General features: G+C 41.5%; 1 protein-coding gene and 1 long non-coding RNA gene across 3 annotated transcripts in view; one reads left to right on the forward strand and one right to left on the reverse strand.

Moving 5' to 3' along the window:
• LOC147874174 (uncharacterized) overlaps positions 1 to 16,558 on the forward strand; it is a 128,101-nt gene that overhangs the window by 60,282 nt on the left and 51,261 nt on the right. The window lies entirely within an intron of this gene.
• Positions 1 to 16,558, reverse strand: part of LOC110829553 (glutamate receptor 1-like) — a 166,604-nt gene that overhangs the window by 53,918 nt on the left and 96,128 nt on the right. For both annotated transcript variants that reach the window (XM_087346211.1, XM_087346212.1), the window contains exons 3-4: positions 11,888 to 12,015; positions 6,463 to 6,592 (exon numbers count right to left, since the gene is read on the reverse strand). In XM_087346211.1, coding sequence (XP_087202337.1) covers positions 6,463 to 6,592; positions 11,888 to 12,015 — 258 coding nt within the window. The remainder of the gene's footprint in view (positions 1 to 6,462; positions 6,593 to 11,887; positions 12,016 to 16,558) is intronic.

Raw genomic sequence — 16,558 nt, forward strand, 5'->3', positions numbered from 1 at the left:
AAATAATAATAAGATGAGGTGGTCTAGCGGTTAGAACGCTGGCCTTGTAATCCTGGGGTCTCGGGTTCGATTCCCGGCGGTGCCCGAATTTATAACTTGTGTTGGGCAAGGCCGTGGTCTACGCAACACGGAGTTTTCCTCCGTGGCATCCCAACAATTACTCCATTCACACACAGAAGAAGGCAATGGCAAACCACTTCTGGATCATCTGCCAAGAACGTATATGAACAGGTCCCAGTCCGAGAAAAGGATGGAAGGATCCTGTTCATATGGACCTGTCGTCAGACAGAACACTAAATAAATAATAAGATGAGGTGGTCTAGCGGTTAGAACGCTGGCCTTGTAATCCTGGGGTCTCGGGTTCGATTCCCGGCGGTGCCCGAATTTATAACTTGTGTTGGGCAAGGCCGTGGTCTAGGCAACACGGAGTTTTCCTCCGTGGCATCCCAACAATTACTCCATTCACACACAGAAGAAGGCAATGGCAAACCACTTCTGGATCATCTGCCAAGAACGTATATGAACAGGTCCCAGTCCGAGAAAAGGATGGAAGGATCCTCTTCATATGGACCTGTCGTCAGACAGAACACTAACTAACTAACTAACTAGATGGCTTACCGAACCCGAAGGTTCATCACCGAATTAACCAAAGCCCTCCACCGGACCCTGTCCTGGGCCAACAAAATCCAGTTTCCTTCAACTCCTATCTCCCATAGATCCCGCCTGAGATTATCCTCCCATCTACGTCTAGGTCTCCCCAGCGGTCTCTTCCCTTCAGGTTTCCCAACCAGTACCCGGTGCACACCTCTTGTCCCATCCATGCGCGCTACATGTCCCGCCCATCTCACTCTTCTCGACTTAATCACCCTCACAATACTGGGGGAGCAGTACAGATTTTTAAGCTCGTCATTGTGCAGTTTTCTCCACGCCCCATCGTCTTCCCTCTTAGGCCCAAATATCCTCCTCAACACCCGATTCTCAAACACCTGCAATCTGTGTTCCTCCCTCTGAGTGAGAGACCATGTTTCGCACCCATACAAAACAACAGGCAATATTATTGTTTTGTATACTTTAATTTTCAGGTTCTTAGAAATCAGACGGGAAGACAAAATATTTTGGACTGAGAAGTAGCAAGCATTTCCGGAATTTAGTCTCCTCCTAACTTCCTCCCAAGTATCATTTTGATTTGTTATTGTTGTTCCCAAATATTTGAACTTTGTAACCCTTTCAAAGGATTTATTAGCCACCCTAAGATAATTTTGCCCGCCTGTCTTCTGATGACGAGATACTAACATGTACTTAGTTTTTTCTGAATTTACTTCCAGCCCCACTTGTCTACCAGCCTCTAGTAAAACTTCTGCGTTCCTCTTTATTGTATTTATATCGTCCCCCAATAAATTAACATCATCAGCATATGCCAATAGCTGATGTGTCCCATTCAATTGCAAACCCTCCTGCCTACCTTGGACCTTCCTGATGGCGTATTCTAGCGCAAAGTTAAAGAGCAAGGGAGACAAAGCATCTCCTTGTTTTAGACCGTTCTTGATGAGGAATGTCTCAGATACATATTTACCTACTCGAATTTTGCTGCAGGTTTCATTTAGGCACATTTTTATTAGACCCACTAGCTTCTTTGGTATACCAAATTCAATAAGAATATTATATAGCACTTCTCTCTTCACAGAGTCATAGGCTTTTTTGAAATCTATAAATAACTGATGTACAGTCCCACCGAACTCCCATTTTTTCTCTAGTATCTGACGAATGCAAAAGATCTGATCAATCGTTGATCTGTTTCGTCTGAACCCACACTGATGATCCCCAATAGTTTCATTCGCATATGGGGTTAATCTTGCCAAAAGAATGTTGGATAGAATTTTGTATGAGGTTGATAGCAGCGATATTCCTCGGTAATTACCACACTCAGTCTTGTCCCCCTTCTTATAAATAGGAATAATTATGGATTCCTTCCATTGATGTGGCATCTCTTCCTTATCCCAAATTAACTGAATAAGCTTATGGATCCTCATATGCAACCCTTTGCCACCTGCTTTAATTAATTCGGCCGGAATCTGATCAATTCCTGGAGATTTATAACTTTTCAACTTCCCAATGGCTAGTTCCACTTCATCTAAGCTAGGTTCTGGCACCAACAGTTCAGCTGTATGCATTTTAATCTGTCTAATATCACCAGTATTATGAACATTTAAGAGCTCGCTAAAGAAATTTTTCCACCTATTCACAATTTTTATTGGATCTGCAAGCAAATTGCCACTATCATCCTTTACCAAATTGGTCTGGGGTTGATATCCTTTCTTAAAGTTATTAATGCCTCTGTACAGGTCTCTGATGTTTTTTTCCTTATTATTTGTCTCAAGTTCAGCAATTTTGCCCTTCAGGTATTCCCTTTTCTTAGTCCTAAAGGTTCTATTAGCCTCACGTCTCACGTTACATAGATTATCCGCATTTGTTTTGTTTGGGTTCTGCAACCATTGAAATTTTGTTTGCTTCCTTCGATCTATTAATTTTGAACATACTTCATCAAACCACGGTTTATTTTGCTTTCTCCTGTAGTATCCTAGTTTCTCTTTTGCTGAAATTTTGATGCAGTTTCTGACATTTTCCCACTCCCTGTTGATGTCCACACTTTCATTATCCTCATTTGTCTCTAAAATTTGAACACTATAAATAAAAAAAATACAGCGTCACGTCCCCGGAAAGAAGATCTCCTGGGGGTAGCCAACAGAAAGGTGAGAAACCTCGTCGAACCTTTCGCCTTGTTCGGTGTGGTCGTTTCCGTGGGCTACGACGAAACACCGCGCGAAATAACTCCGTATTTTCACCATTTAATAGTTCCCCTGTTTTGTTGTTACCATAGACGTAGCCTATTTCAGGCAAACTAAGCGTTTGTGAAGAGTAAATCGATTTCGCGCGTTAACACTCGTGTGCCATAATTAGCCCGAAACTAACGCTGATCAAAGTGGATCACAAAGACAAGTGGTACAGTTTCTACGTGTAGCATCAAAACGTGGTGTCTACTGGACCAAATTTCTATTAACGCACTGCGTTGAGCTGGCATGTTAGCTCGGAAATAATAAATGTCTGAACTGCAAAGTTTCAGCGAAAATGCTACATGAACGTCCAAGTAAAACAAGTTTTTCTTTGTACTACATCACAAAAGTTACTGAAACAAGTTGATATAATTGCGTCATATTGTGAATTAAAATTTAATTATTCGTGTTTTTTTTCCCGTCTAATCACAATTGTATATAAATAAAATTTATACATAAGATATTAAAATATCATTTACATATTTGGTACATCTTTTTACTACATGTTTCGGTTACATTGAACCATCTTCAGGTGTAAAGTTAAAAGTTAAAAATTATAATCTTAATCTTAGTTTATTTATTATTTTATTTAGTGTTCTGTCTGACGACAGGTCCATATGAACAGGATCCTTCCATCCTTTTCTCGGACTGGGACCTGTTCATATACGTTCTTGGCAGATGATCCAGAAGTGGTTTGCCATTGCCTTCTTCTGTGTGTGAATGGAGTAATTGTTGGGATGCCACGGAGGAAAACTCCGTGTTGCCTAGACCACGGCCTTGCCCAACACAAGATTATAATTTTTAACTTTTAACTTTACACCTGAAGATGGTTCAATGTAACCGAAACATGTAGTAAAAAGATGTACCAAATATGTAAATAATATTTTAATATCTTATGTATAAATTTTATTTATATACAATTGTGATTAGACGGGGAAAGACACGAATAATTACTGAAACAAGACTTTGGATCGTTATGACGTTTTTGTATATTTGTGGTAGTCGTTACGTCAAATTTCTCTGTGGGAAGATTACGCTAATATTTAAAGTATTTCATGCCATATCTTCCAAACAAACGTCAAAGGCGATGTGATTTTACACATTCCCTTCTATTACTTACGTTACACCACATAGATATCTGCTTCTGTTTGAAATACCTTGTGGGTTTATCTACAAGTAAATGGCTAACACAAAAGACTAATACAACTAACAATAATTACGTGAAATCTACTGTGTTTGGAGAATTAAGAATGCGTGTATATTCTTATGTTATCACGCGAGATTTAGAAGAAAATTGGAGAAAATTTATCTGTGAAAAATCTACACATTAATCGTAAACGTCATCTGGGTAACACTCCAGAATATTTCTACACTAAATTTCCGCCCGTTGCAAATGAACATTGATCTGCGGTTCTGAACTCTGGGAGACACGAGTCGTGTACACGGATTCTGTCGCGCCTTAAACAAGTGACGCACGACTCGAATTTAGTGCGCGAAGCAATAAGTCAAAACTTTAAACGTAACTTTTCACATTTAAAACATTTTGTACATTATATGTTAACTCTATAGTTCTGGCGAGGCTGAAGTCAGCTACTAGGTTTTGTGTACGTGTCTCGTGACAAATGTCTTCAAAACTTGGTCTGTGTAAAACGGTAGTTTCGGGAATGGAGTTTTGAGACTCCGACGAATAATTCTGAGGCAGGCTATTTACCATGAAGACGTGACTGAACACCGGGCAAAAGGCCGTCTTGGGAGAAGAGACGATTCTAAGTAAGTCTGATTAACTCCACGAAGCAGGTGTCTTCTTGAGAAGCTAATAATCACGCAGATAGTCAAATTTCTGTTGTTTTAATCCAAAGAGTTATTACCGAATTTGCAACAGTCACTGAATCCAGTTCTCGTTATGTCACAATATTTATGTGAGGTCTAAGCTTATTTCTATCACGTAATTCTTTTTCGCCTACATTTTTAATGCGTTTCTGATCTTCATTGATGTGTGCCTCGCTCATGCATAAATGACTTAGAGGAACGTAGAGAGAAAGGTAGGTTCAGAATAAGGTAGTACAATTTCCAGACCATAGGTTGTAAGATATCGGATGGGATCTTTGACCTTTGGGGATGAGAAACTTCGACGCGAGCCTCACCAGAAAGCTAAAATTTACACATCGAACTCCAGTCGAGAAAATCTAAGGACAAGGGTATGTCAGATATTTAAAAATTATTTAAATGTTGTTAAGTATTAGCCACTATTTATCTAAACATTTTTCGAGTAACTTGAAATTAATTTATCTCAGCTTCAAGATGGAAAGGTTTCTCCTTCTTAAAAGTTTCTTTTTATTTCTAACTTTATTTAGCTAAGTAGGTACGCTGTTGAATCTGCGATTAACATGTCTTCCTGTATTCATTTCAGTTGGTGTATAAGATATCACATGGTTCCGGTAGAGGGTTTTCATAATTCTTCGGTTCCCTGTGACAAAATTTCCTTTTTGTACTCACCGCTGATCCAACGGAAGCTAAGAACGGAAACTCACGTACGTAAAGCCGCTGAAATATGGACCCCTCGTCTTTTCTTTGTTAGCATCAGGCACTCCAGACATCTAATAAGTCTTTCCTTCGTCTTATTTCGTATAAAACGTTTTCATAAATCACTTTTGGTAATTTATCATTGAAAACAGTCAAATCATATATTCAGCAGAATAATTTGATGAAAATTGAGTTTATAACAATCTGTTCATTCCATGAATTATATAAAAATTAAAAGTAGGATTTTGTGTAGACACGTGGAAGACAGATCTGAAAATTAATTGAATAAATGTACTCGGCTCATTTCTGACAGAAATCTCGTGTTTCCAACCCGTCGTATTGTCTGTGACATAATCACAATTATGTAGACCCCAATGTTTATTAGTGGCATCTGATTCTTAAGTTCAGCTTTGGTTAATCCGTTGAGAGTGCAATAAATTCGCTTACTCCTTTAGAAATTTCAACATGCCCGAACTGAGAATGTTCTGTCGCCTGGGTGTTATTAAATCCGCTTCTCGTCCACAATCCCCTGCAGTTCAAAAGATACAACACGTACTACATCAAAGAACGCACTGCATAACGTTTACGTCTAGCTGGATGATTCCCCTCTTTACTCAAAGTCATTGTAAATAATCATCAAATTCGTGTCAGTCATTTGTACAATCGTGTGTTAAAATGTTCTCCAGACAGCAGCAGAACTGGTCCTCTTTTCAGGATACTCCAGAGTAGATATATCAATACTTAACGGCTCGACGCCTTTGATTAGTTAAAAGTTTCCCGTATGGCTTAAGACGTTATGTCGCATTACGGAATCGTCACAGGACATCATGACATAAGGTTGTCTGTTTTTGTCAGATCTTTGAACATATGTGCACAGCCCTGAAGATGGAGGCAGTATATTTCTCCGAAACGTTCTCCAAACAGCGAAGCCGAGAAGATATCTCGAGCTTCGTGAGACCGAGACATGAAGTGAGGCAGCGAGAAGGAAGACGCAGGCGCCGGTAAACAATATTTACCTGCTAAGCCGCTGATCCGTATGCCTTTTTATTTTTAGACGGACGTGACACGCACAGATTCGTCCCGACTATTGTACAAAAGTGGTACTTACCGTCGTGGGAGTCGTAAAGATAAATGATTTTCCTCCATCCGTAATATCGTACGACGTCAATGATTGCTTGATGATAGTCTGGTCTCATGCTGATGGCATAGTCAAGGAACCCAGACGATGGTGTTAAAACCTGAAAGAACGTGAAATTCCTCTGTCATGTCAGCGACGTAATCGTCTGTAGCAGGGGTTCTCACCCCTTTTTCGCTAATTATAATTTAACACATTAAATGTCCCACTAACCAAATACGTCAAGGGAAAACTTATTTATTTTAATATTATCCTTTGATTGTCTTACTTAGTTCGCGTACTACCAGTGGTACGCGTGCCATAGGCTTTATAAACGCTGGTCTGTAGGATACGTATATTGGTTTCGAGTACTGTCCGCGTCATTTATCTTGGGTTCACAAAGTTCGGGGGGGGGGGGGGGAGATAGAAGAAGCGTGGAATAACGCACTCTGCGCATGCCCCAACTCATTACTACCTCGCCAAATAACATTTCTTTGATGTCTGCGGAGTGTGTAATAGTGGAGAGAGATCCTTCTTACTAAATGTTATTTGACTGGCGAATACGTGCCGTTCCGTTGCATAAACCGAGCCGTAACGAGCTGAGAGAAAATAATTACCGTGGAATGTAGACGCCAAGCGAACTGACGCCGACTGTGGTTCGAGAAAATTTGGATGGAGTAGCTTATAATTGCGTCTTACCACAGTGCACCATTCATAAGAAATTTGTGACAAGTCAGTCACGGTCAGCGTGTGGAAACTTTCACTACCAAATGAAGTCTTACGTTACTTAGTGCTGATTCATTATTTAATGTTGTTTTGGTTCTAATTTGTAAATTAATCAATGCTGTATCGCACAGGAAATCATGATTATCCGACTTAGACTGGGCCAAAATACGACCGAGTAATCGAAAATGTCGGATTGAATGGAAAAACCAATAAACAAAGATGTTGGGCTAACGTGAAGCTGAATTGTTTTTTTTTTTTACCCTTGATTCTTATATTGAATATATTATAAAAAGAAGGCTAAGAAGATTTGGAGGGAAAACATAACGTAGATTTCACAAAGCAGTGTTTGAATGTATTGTGTAAAGGTGCGGGGGAAATACGTCTCGACACTTTGGCACTTCAAATGAACAAGACGACATTCCAAAGGGAAAATAAAAAGAGAGAGAGAAGGAAATAGCATAGGAACTCATTCATTGAGTTTAATCACTGAAGATATCAAATATCATATCTTGAGCCTAGGTAGAAAATATATTAATGAAATTCCAGAGAATAAACGCCACACACACAAAAAAGGGAAACGTTAAAATATAAAACTCTTTTACAGACGCTGAAAATTGTGTGAGAGTACGTTAGGACCTTGTCTTTGATATGGACCAGTAGTCGGGGAGGGGGGGGGGGAAACGTAGAGGTATTACGTTCGCTGAAATTAATTTTGTAATGAGTGAAGATATTACAAAGATGTCGCCTATTAATAATATCGGACTGTAGGTGGTATTTGAGACAAAACTTTTTTGGGAGAATTTTGAAAATGTGTAAGTAAATCGTATTCCATAACAGAATTTTTGAATTTTTGGTCGACCAGGAAACATCAGTTTTTCATGAAATGACTGTAAAAATACGGGCTGACCATATTAATTCTTAAAAATCGATCGTGTTGAAAGGTAAACCAGTCGCTAATGACCGCGGCAAGTGATGTGGTGTAACACCGTTAATAAAATAAATTTAGGAAATGTGTGCATTGCGTAATGATTGTTAGGGTTTGACAGAATTGTTTCGATTTTGGCGTGTAACTTAAGTAACCATAGTAAAAAAGGTGGTTTGGATATTTCCCAACCAGTCACTTCGGCGCTCAGAAACGCGTGTACTCGTCATGATCCCTATTTTTTATTTGTCCGATTTAACAAAATTGAAATGTAATGAAAAAATTTAATGAAAATACGTAATACCACGCATCGCAAAGAGTTCTAAAATTGTTTCTTTCATGTTGACTCTTGGAGCGCTTTTGATAGGCGCTTCTGAGGTATGAGAATCAGTCTGAAAAATGCGAATGTAACATTTACATATCCATTTCTTTGTTAAAATACTAATTCTACCGCGAAGCCAGGCATAAATGGAATGATAGTATTAAAATGGATCGTAAATGTCAGGTTTTGTAGTGGATTCTTGTGGATGTGTATACGATCCACTGTCAGGCTCTTGTGAACACGGTAATGAACTTCTGACTTTCTCGTTGTCATGACAGCAAGTAACGCTGTGATATTCTCCTAGCGAATATCTCGAAAGGTAACGAAAGACAACGCTGCTTTGAACTTCAGTAATCACTTTCATTTTCTTCGGAAGTGTCTGCTGTTTCTACCCAGCGGGGAAAAAGTCAGATAAGAAACACTGTCGCTTCCTACGGGTTTTTCAGGGTATTTTTAAAGTGGCTGTGAAAAAAAAACTGTCTGAAAATGACAGATGTTAGTATATATCATTGGTCTAACTGTAGATAATACCTTTTTATGTTACGGTAATCCTGGTCATACGACTAATTCTACGTGTCACACACGTGTGCTGTATTATTTTTGGAAACAACATATAACTGTTGCAGATTATACGAGGTGCGATCGGAAAGTTTCAAGACTGTGTCAATAGAGGGCGAACCGGATGTAGTACGAGTTTCTGCCGCTAGGGAGTGCGGCCTACATTCATAGTGAATCAGTGTGCCAGCCGGCATCATCGAATTAGCATTTGTTTCTTAGTTACGGGCGTTTTGGTAGTGCATTACACCGACCCTCCTGCGATTTCGGAATGGCGTGTGCATCAAATTTTGCCAAAGACTCGCCAAAACGGCTACGGAAACCTATGAAATGCTAAAGCAAGCATTTTGGGAGTCCGCAATGGGTCGTGCACAAACTTTTGTGTGGCATTCACGTTTTAAAAATGGCCGAACCTCTGTCGATGATGACGAGCGTTCTGGACGACCATCTTCGAGCACAACGCCCGAAAATGTTACGAAGATTCGGCAGGCCATTCACGAAGATCGACGTCGTACCATCAACGACTTGTGCGACATTGTTGGAATAGGCTATGGGACCTGTCAGCTGATTCTAAAGGAAGAACTCCACATGCGACGCATCCTGTCTGAGGACCAGAAGCAGAATCGACTTCTCGTTTGTCAGGAGCTCAAAGATCTTGCAAGAACCGACCCCAACTTCCTTTCTAAGCTCCGTGTGACTTCTTCCTCTTCCCAAAGATGAAAATTCAGCTAAAGGGAAGGAGATTTGAGACGATAGAAGAGATTCAGGCAGAATCGCAGATGGTGCTTGACAGGCTGACAAAGAAAGATTTCCAGGGATTCTTCCAGGCTTGGCAGCGGCGCTGGGATCGTTGTGTTCACTCCCAGGGGAACTACTTCGAGGGTGATGGATCAATTTAATACCTGAGACAAGTGTACGGGTTTTTATACGCGCAGTCTTGAAACTTTCCGATCGCACCTCGTATTTGTTTCTACGGGAAAAAGTTCGCGGACAAATTTGAATAGTTTTCGTTATATACTAAGTGGCACTAATATCGCTTCCAGCTCAGGAGTTCGCGGGCAACTGTATGAAATTAAAACTTCTGAGGTTGGAGTGGTCTCCGGTGACAATGGAATCCTTGAAAATTTCCGAACTGGCTCGCAGGATCGCACCACACATGCGACATGGCGATCTCATTCGGGTGCTTTTTATTGTTTGAGGCCGGAAATTAGTGTCGTGTGTGTGGCTTCCAGTCGTGAGAGTACTTCGAAGTTGCCATGGCGACTGCCCGAACAAGAATTACAAATGACGAAATAATCGTCTGTAGAACTATCAGGAAAAACTGATGTTTCCCGTTAAATTCGGTCATGCAGCTGTATTCGCCAGAGACGCAGTTTGTAGAGAACGGATCTGGAACCCCCCCATATTTGCCCCATCTGCGATTGTAAACGCGTATTCATTTATACAGTGATCCGAATTACGCAGTTCTACGTCGCAAAGAAATTGTCTCCTCCCAAGTAGTCTAGAAATAGTCTCAGTAAGCAACAGTCTAACAAACTTCACGGACCAGAGTGTCTTTAAGAAGCTGTTAGCCGCTCAGCTGGTCCTTTTATGGACCCAAAATGTTTATTGCTGTGTTCACAGTATCCTGCAACTGGGCCCTAATCTGAGCCAGTTGAATCCACCCCATGCATTCGCACCGCATTTATTTATATTATTCACTCATCTGCCACCAGGTCTCCCAAGTGGCCTCTTTCCTCGAGGTTCTTCGATTAACTTTTCTCACTTGCCTCGTACGTGCTACGTGTTTCGCACATTCTGTCCTCGACGGCAGAATAAGGCGATACATTTGTCTAATTACGAGATAAAGTCACCTGGATCTTATCTTCGATTCAGAGAATGCGTCCTCATACCGCCTTGAGATTCGTGTGAATGTTTATTGGCCGGGGGGGAGGCGGTGCGAATATATGGAAGTAATTTTGTTCCGTGAATTATTGTAACTAATTAACGTTTCTAATTGGAAGTGCTGTAGCGATACCTTAGGAACAGGGGCACCCACACCGTTCTCTCCCTCCCCATCACACCCCTGGCTGATCTAGAGGAACGGAGGTGATTAACATACTGTACTGAAACGGTGGATCCAAATTTCATCACCTCCTAAACGTCCCTGGCGTTACCTGTCTCGTCATTAACTTTATGACCTTGAGAAACCAAAATTCCTCCTGCTGGGCAAGAAAACCAGGTATTTTCATTACCGTGCTCACAAAAGCCAGCCTCTTTCCATATCCTGGGCCAGATTAATCCAGGCCACGTCTGCAAAATCCCATACCCTACGGCTAGATCGTCATATTAAGACAAATGTCAGACAAAATATGAACATTGAAAGTTACTCATCGCTGTGATGATGAAGGCAATTAGGATCTCTGAAATTTTCGTAAACATCTGTCACGGCGCAACAGTCCAGAAGACGGTTATTTTCAAGTTAATACCACTTTAAAATTGAGTAGTGTAACATTTGATAGGTTTGTTATATTACAAGTTCTTACCATTATATACACTGTCTGTTATTCATTTGTGGTCTCAGAATTATACCGTAACTCAAATTAGTTACCTCCTATCTTAATGGTCTGCCGGAAAAATGCAAGAACTCGATTTATTGGTAAGGCAAACAGTGTCGTCAGGTCGCCAGTGTCAAAACCTCTTTAATTGTCAGTATTCCTGCGGTTACCACCCAATTAATCCCACCCCAGAATTCGGTTTTTTTCCCCCTCTCTTGGCTACCTGTTAATACTTCCACGTAGTCGACTTTTCCAGCGTTGACTTTGAGGGACTGAGTAATACCACGAAAGTGCGTGAGGCGGTCGGTAGCCCACGGACTAAGAGGAGAGCGCCGTCGCTCCTTGAACGTAACTTACCTTCTCTGGAAACCAGGGCGTCACGAAGGGCATCTTGAACGTGTTGCTGTAGGAATGCAGCGTGTCGAAGGAGTCCGGATTAACAGCTCCGATCATGGAGAACACCCCGCGCGAGAACTGCTTGCATACTGCAACACGGGACAAAGAACAATGTGCCGTTGTCTATTTCTTGTTCTACTCAGTAGTGGTTTTACAAATGAATGGGTTAATGCGTCGAGACTGGCTCTGTCGCCCACACAATATGTGAGTGGACTTCGTTCGGTGGTAAGGCGGCTCTATCTAGTGGGCCCAACTGTGTAGGAACCTGAAGACGGAGATAAGAGTCCCATCTCCGAAACGTCGTTTTACGTTTTATATTTACTAGACGATGGATAATATCCAAGGAAAAAGTCCGGAGATAGGGATTAGCTCTATCTAGTGGGCCCAACTGTGTAGGGACCTGAAGACGGAGATAGAGTCCCATCTCCGAAACGTCGTTTTACGTTTTATATTTACTAGACGATGGATAATATCCAAGGAAAAAGTCCGGAGATAGGGATTAGCTCTATCTAGTGGGCCCAACTGTGTAGGGACCTGAAGACGGAGATAGAGTCCCATCTCCGAAACGTCGTTTTACGTATTATATTTACTAGACGATGGATAATATCCAAGGAAAAAGTCCGGAGATAGGGATTAGCTCTATCTAGTGGGCCCAACTGTGTAGGGACCTGAAGACGGAGATAGAGTCCCATCTCCGAAACGTCGTTTTTTACGTTTTATATTTACTAGACGATGGATAATATCCAAGGAAAGTTTTTTCAATTGACAAAGTTATTTCCTTGAGTTTTTGGAGTGTCCTCGCTCCATGCAGCACAACCCGGAGCTTATACTCGATCAGTCACTCAGAAAAATCCCCAGAGTTCCCTGTTCACAAGAACCCGCCACTTATCCTGGGCCAGATTAATTCAATCCCTGTTTCTATAAGATCCATTTTAATATTATCCTCCCACTTAGCCTAGGGTTCCACGTTGTCTCGTCCTTTAAAGTTTTCCATCGAAATTTTAAGTTTTGCGTTAATTTCTGAGCTGTGCTGCGTGCCCAGCACATCTCTTCCCGATTTAACCTCGGAGCGGACTTTATCTGTAATACAGTAGGAAGGTAGAAGTGTCTGGAGAGAGTCGCCCCTTCTGTCCTGTTATCCATTCCTTCTGTTATTTTTACCTTACGGCAGTCAGACGGTCAGAAACCAGGCGAAGAAAAGTTGTTGAAAGTGTCGTTTAGTGTGAAAGAGAGTCGCGAGGAGGCGGGGCAGTCTCTTCGCACTTTGCAACTTTCTGAGAAAGACGAAAGAAAGTCCATCATCTTCCATTCCTGCCCCCCCCCCCCCCCTGAACCTTTTCATTTCCCTCGGGATCACATCAACACTCCTATATCATCCACCGCACTCCCACGGGAGTTCTACTCTGAAGACATTTTTATTTTAAAAGCTACGGCAAAGTGAAAAATTAATCTACTGTATTCTGAGCAACATTATTATACATGGAGGACTCGAAGACAAGGCGCTGACTATTGTTCCCGGCTGCACGGTAGAAATTATGGCGGTGACTCAGCTATTGTCATCATTCTCGTGTCTTTAGGGACTCCTAAGTAATCATCATTTAGCTGACGACTTTGTATATAGAGAGGAAAGTTCCCTTGTTTTCTCTTTGAAAATGTGGCCTCTGGAAGCAAAGCTTCTGGTAGTCTGTAGATTGATGGTCATGCCGGATTAGTTTTGAAATACAGCGGAGTGTTAAGTTCGTATCCATTTGATGGTTGTGATTATCTTAAGCGCTCGTTCGACTTGAGATACTGTTTTTGAGTGGTGAAGTTAATTACCACGTGAGGAAGGTGTGCTTTGGTGTAATGAGTCGCTTCTTTGGGGGATGGTGCAGTCTGAAAACAACTCAACTGTTTCCATGAGGCTAATAGTCGTTTAGATAAAAAATTGAAATGTCTTCCATGGAACTCGTAGGTTGACTGTCATGTTCACAAGACTCAGCCACTTTTTCCTACCTTGAGCTAAGTAAATACAGTCTACACCTTCTCAGCCTGTATCCTTAAGATCCGTTTTAATATCATCTTTCCTTGTTCTTGTGGGCCGTGCGATTGGTTCACTTACGTCGAAGTATTTTAAATCTTCCTTGGTTACAAAAGCGCCCTCCTTGTGGGTAGAACAGTACTACTAAAGAGAGAACCGTGATTGAGAAGTGATAGAGATTTTATTCCTGCAGGGAGAAGGTTCCCACGCATTGCCCGTTCGTCGTTCTTTGAAGCATAGAATGAGTCTTAAGACGTTATGATGATAAGCTCGAGAAAGGGATATCGAAATTTTGATTTTCTGATTAACATATGGTGAAATGATAATTTTGAAGGATAAATAATTTAGTGGCCTCCACTTCAAGGGGGTAGGTTTGATAAATTTAGGTTTCGGAGGGGCTGCATTAGGAGCTGGGAGTTTTTGTACTCGAGACCTGGTGGGTTTAAATTTCGGCACAGACTGAATTTGTAGTGATTTTTCTCAGTCCCTCCCTTCGCTACGTACCAAAGGTCGGGTATCGATTCGGTGGCTGGACAGTTTCGATATCTCTCATTAACTAACCACTGATGTCGACGTTTTCGTTTCTGAGAAGTTGACGTAATCGGTTATAAGTTCTGAATGTGTATCCCCCCCACCCCAGGAATAATTCCTTTTTTTTAGACATTTTTTAAAATATTAGCTTGCACTGGAATTCGTTTTTCTTTTAATTAGTATATTTTCTTCTTTTCCGGAGCGTGTAAGACCATTTGTGAAGTTGATTTTCAAGTTCTCACGAGAGTGAAGACGGCTCTATTCTGGGAAGTTGGTAAGACATAAATTTTGAATAGGTAAGAATTTTAAAGGTGGCAGGTAGTATTTGACGGTCCAGGGTCTGAGGAAAACCTCGTTAAATTTTGATAAGGGGAGTCGGTTAACTTACTCGGGATTTTAACTGGGTGATTCCTCTAGCATGCAAGATATTCACTGACAACTGTCTCCTATGTAAGACTTGAGGTTCTCACAGCGGTGAGTATGAAGATTTCTGTCTTCTAGGTTGTTCCGCTGTGTAGTCTGGTTGATGTTATCCAACGTTTCAGAGGTCATACTGCCTCCGTCATCAGAGTATGAAGATTTCTGTCTTCTAGGTTGTTCCGCTGTGTAGTCTGGTTGATGTTATCCAACGTTTCAGAGGTCATACTGCCTCCGTCATCAGAGTATGAAGATTTCTGTCTTCTGGGTTGTTGCGCTGTGTAGTCTGGTCGATGTTAACCAACGTTTCAGAGGTCATACTGCCTCCGTCATCAGAGTATGAAGATTTCTGTCTTCTGGGTTGTTGCGCTGTGTAGTCTGGTTGATGTTATCCAACGTTTCAGAGGTCATACTGCCTCCGTCATCAGAGTATGAAGATTTCTGTCTTCTGGGTTGTTGCGCTGTGTAGTCTGGTAGATGTTATCCAACGTTTCAGAGGTCATACTGCCTCCGTCATCAGAGCGATGAAGATTTCCGTCTTCTGGGTTGTTGCGCTGTGTAGTCTGGTCGATGTTTACCAACGTTTCAGAGGTCATACTGCCTCCGTCATCAGAGTATGAATATTTCTGTCTTCTGGGTTGTTGCGCTGTGTAGTCTGGTCGATGTTTACCAACGTTTCAGAGGTCATACTGCCTCCGTCATCAGAGTACGAATATTTCTGTCTTCTGGGTTGTTGCGCTGTGTAGTCTGGTCGATATTAACCATCGCCCTGATGACGGAGACAGTATGACCTCTGAAACGTTGGTAAACATCTACCAGACTACACAGCCCAACAACCCAGAAGACGGAAATCTTCATCGCCCTGATGACGGAGGCAGTATGACCTCTGAAACGTTGGTAAACATCGACCAGACTACACAGCGCAACAACCCAGAAGACAGAAATCTTCATACTCTGATGACGGAGGCAGTATGACCTCTGAAACGTTGGTTAACATCGACCAGACTACACAGCGCAACAACCCAGAAGACGGAAATCTTAATACTCTGATGACGGAGGCAGTATGACCTCTGAAACGTTGGTAAACATCGACCAGACTACACAGCGCAAGAACCCAGAAGACGGAAATCTTCAACTGTCTCCTACATTAGTGCCAATTCCTTACCCGTGTTCATATGAATAAGTTTCTGGTTATCGAATAATTGTTATATAATATTATGCTGTGTTTCTGGCGTGGAAAAATTCCACTTCTATAATGAAAGTTAGTTTAAAATTACCAGGTTTAGCTTTATTTTTTGAAGTCTTGACAGTCGCTAGTAACTAGTGCCGTTCGGTAGACATCATAGTTATAAATCGATTAAACTAGACTGCCAATTAACTAACCACTTCTCTGGTACTAGACCCTGGAAGTTTAATAACGTTTGCAGAAAAGCTACTCATCAGAAATAATATTTAGACTGTGAGTAGCTCGCGTGCCGTCGCCATAATCAAAAGGGCTGGTCGGAGGATTGTTAGGCTGAAGTGCCTCTGAGCTCCCAAACAATTACATTTTCTACTGAGTTACTTGTGACTTGTTCGGTTGCATAGCAACAGTCCTGAATCACTTTATTTGGTATTTTCACTTCAGAACTCCGTTTCCCGGTTGTATCTCCGTGATCGGGTGA

Source organism: Zootermopsis nevadensis, unplaced genomic scaffold, assembly GCF_977971745.1.
Source record: "Zootermopsis nevadensis isolate Lab colony 2312 unplaced genomic scaffold, Znev_1.0 Znev_ptg000010l, whole genome shotgun sequence".
Lineage (NCBI taxonomy): Eukaryota > Metazoa > Arthropoda > Insecta > Blattodea > Termopsidae > Zootermopsis > Zootermopsis nevadensis.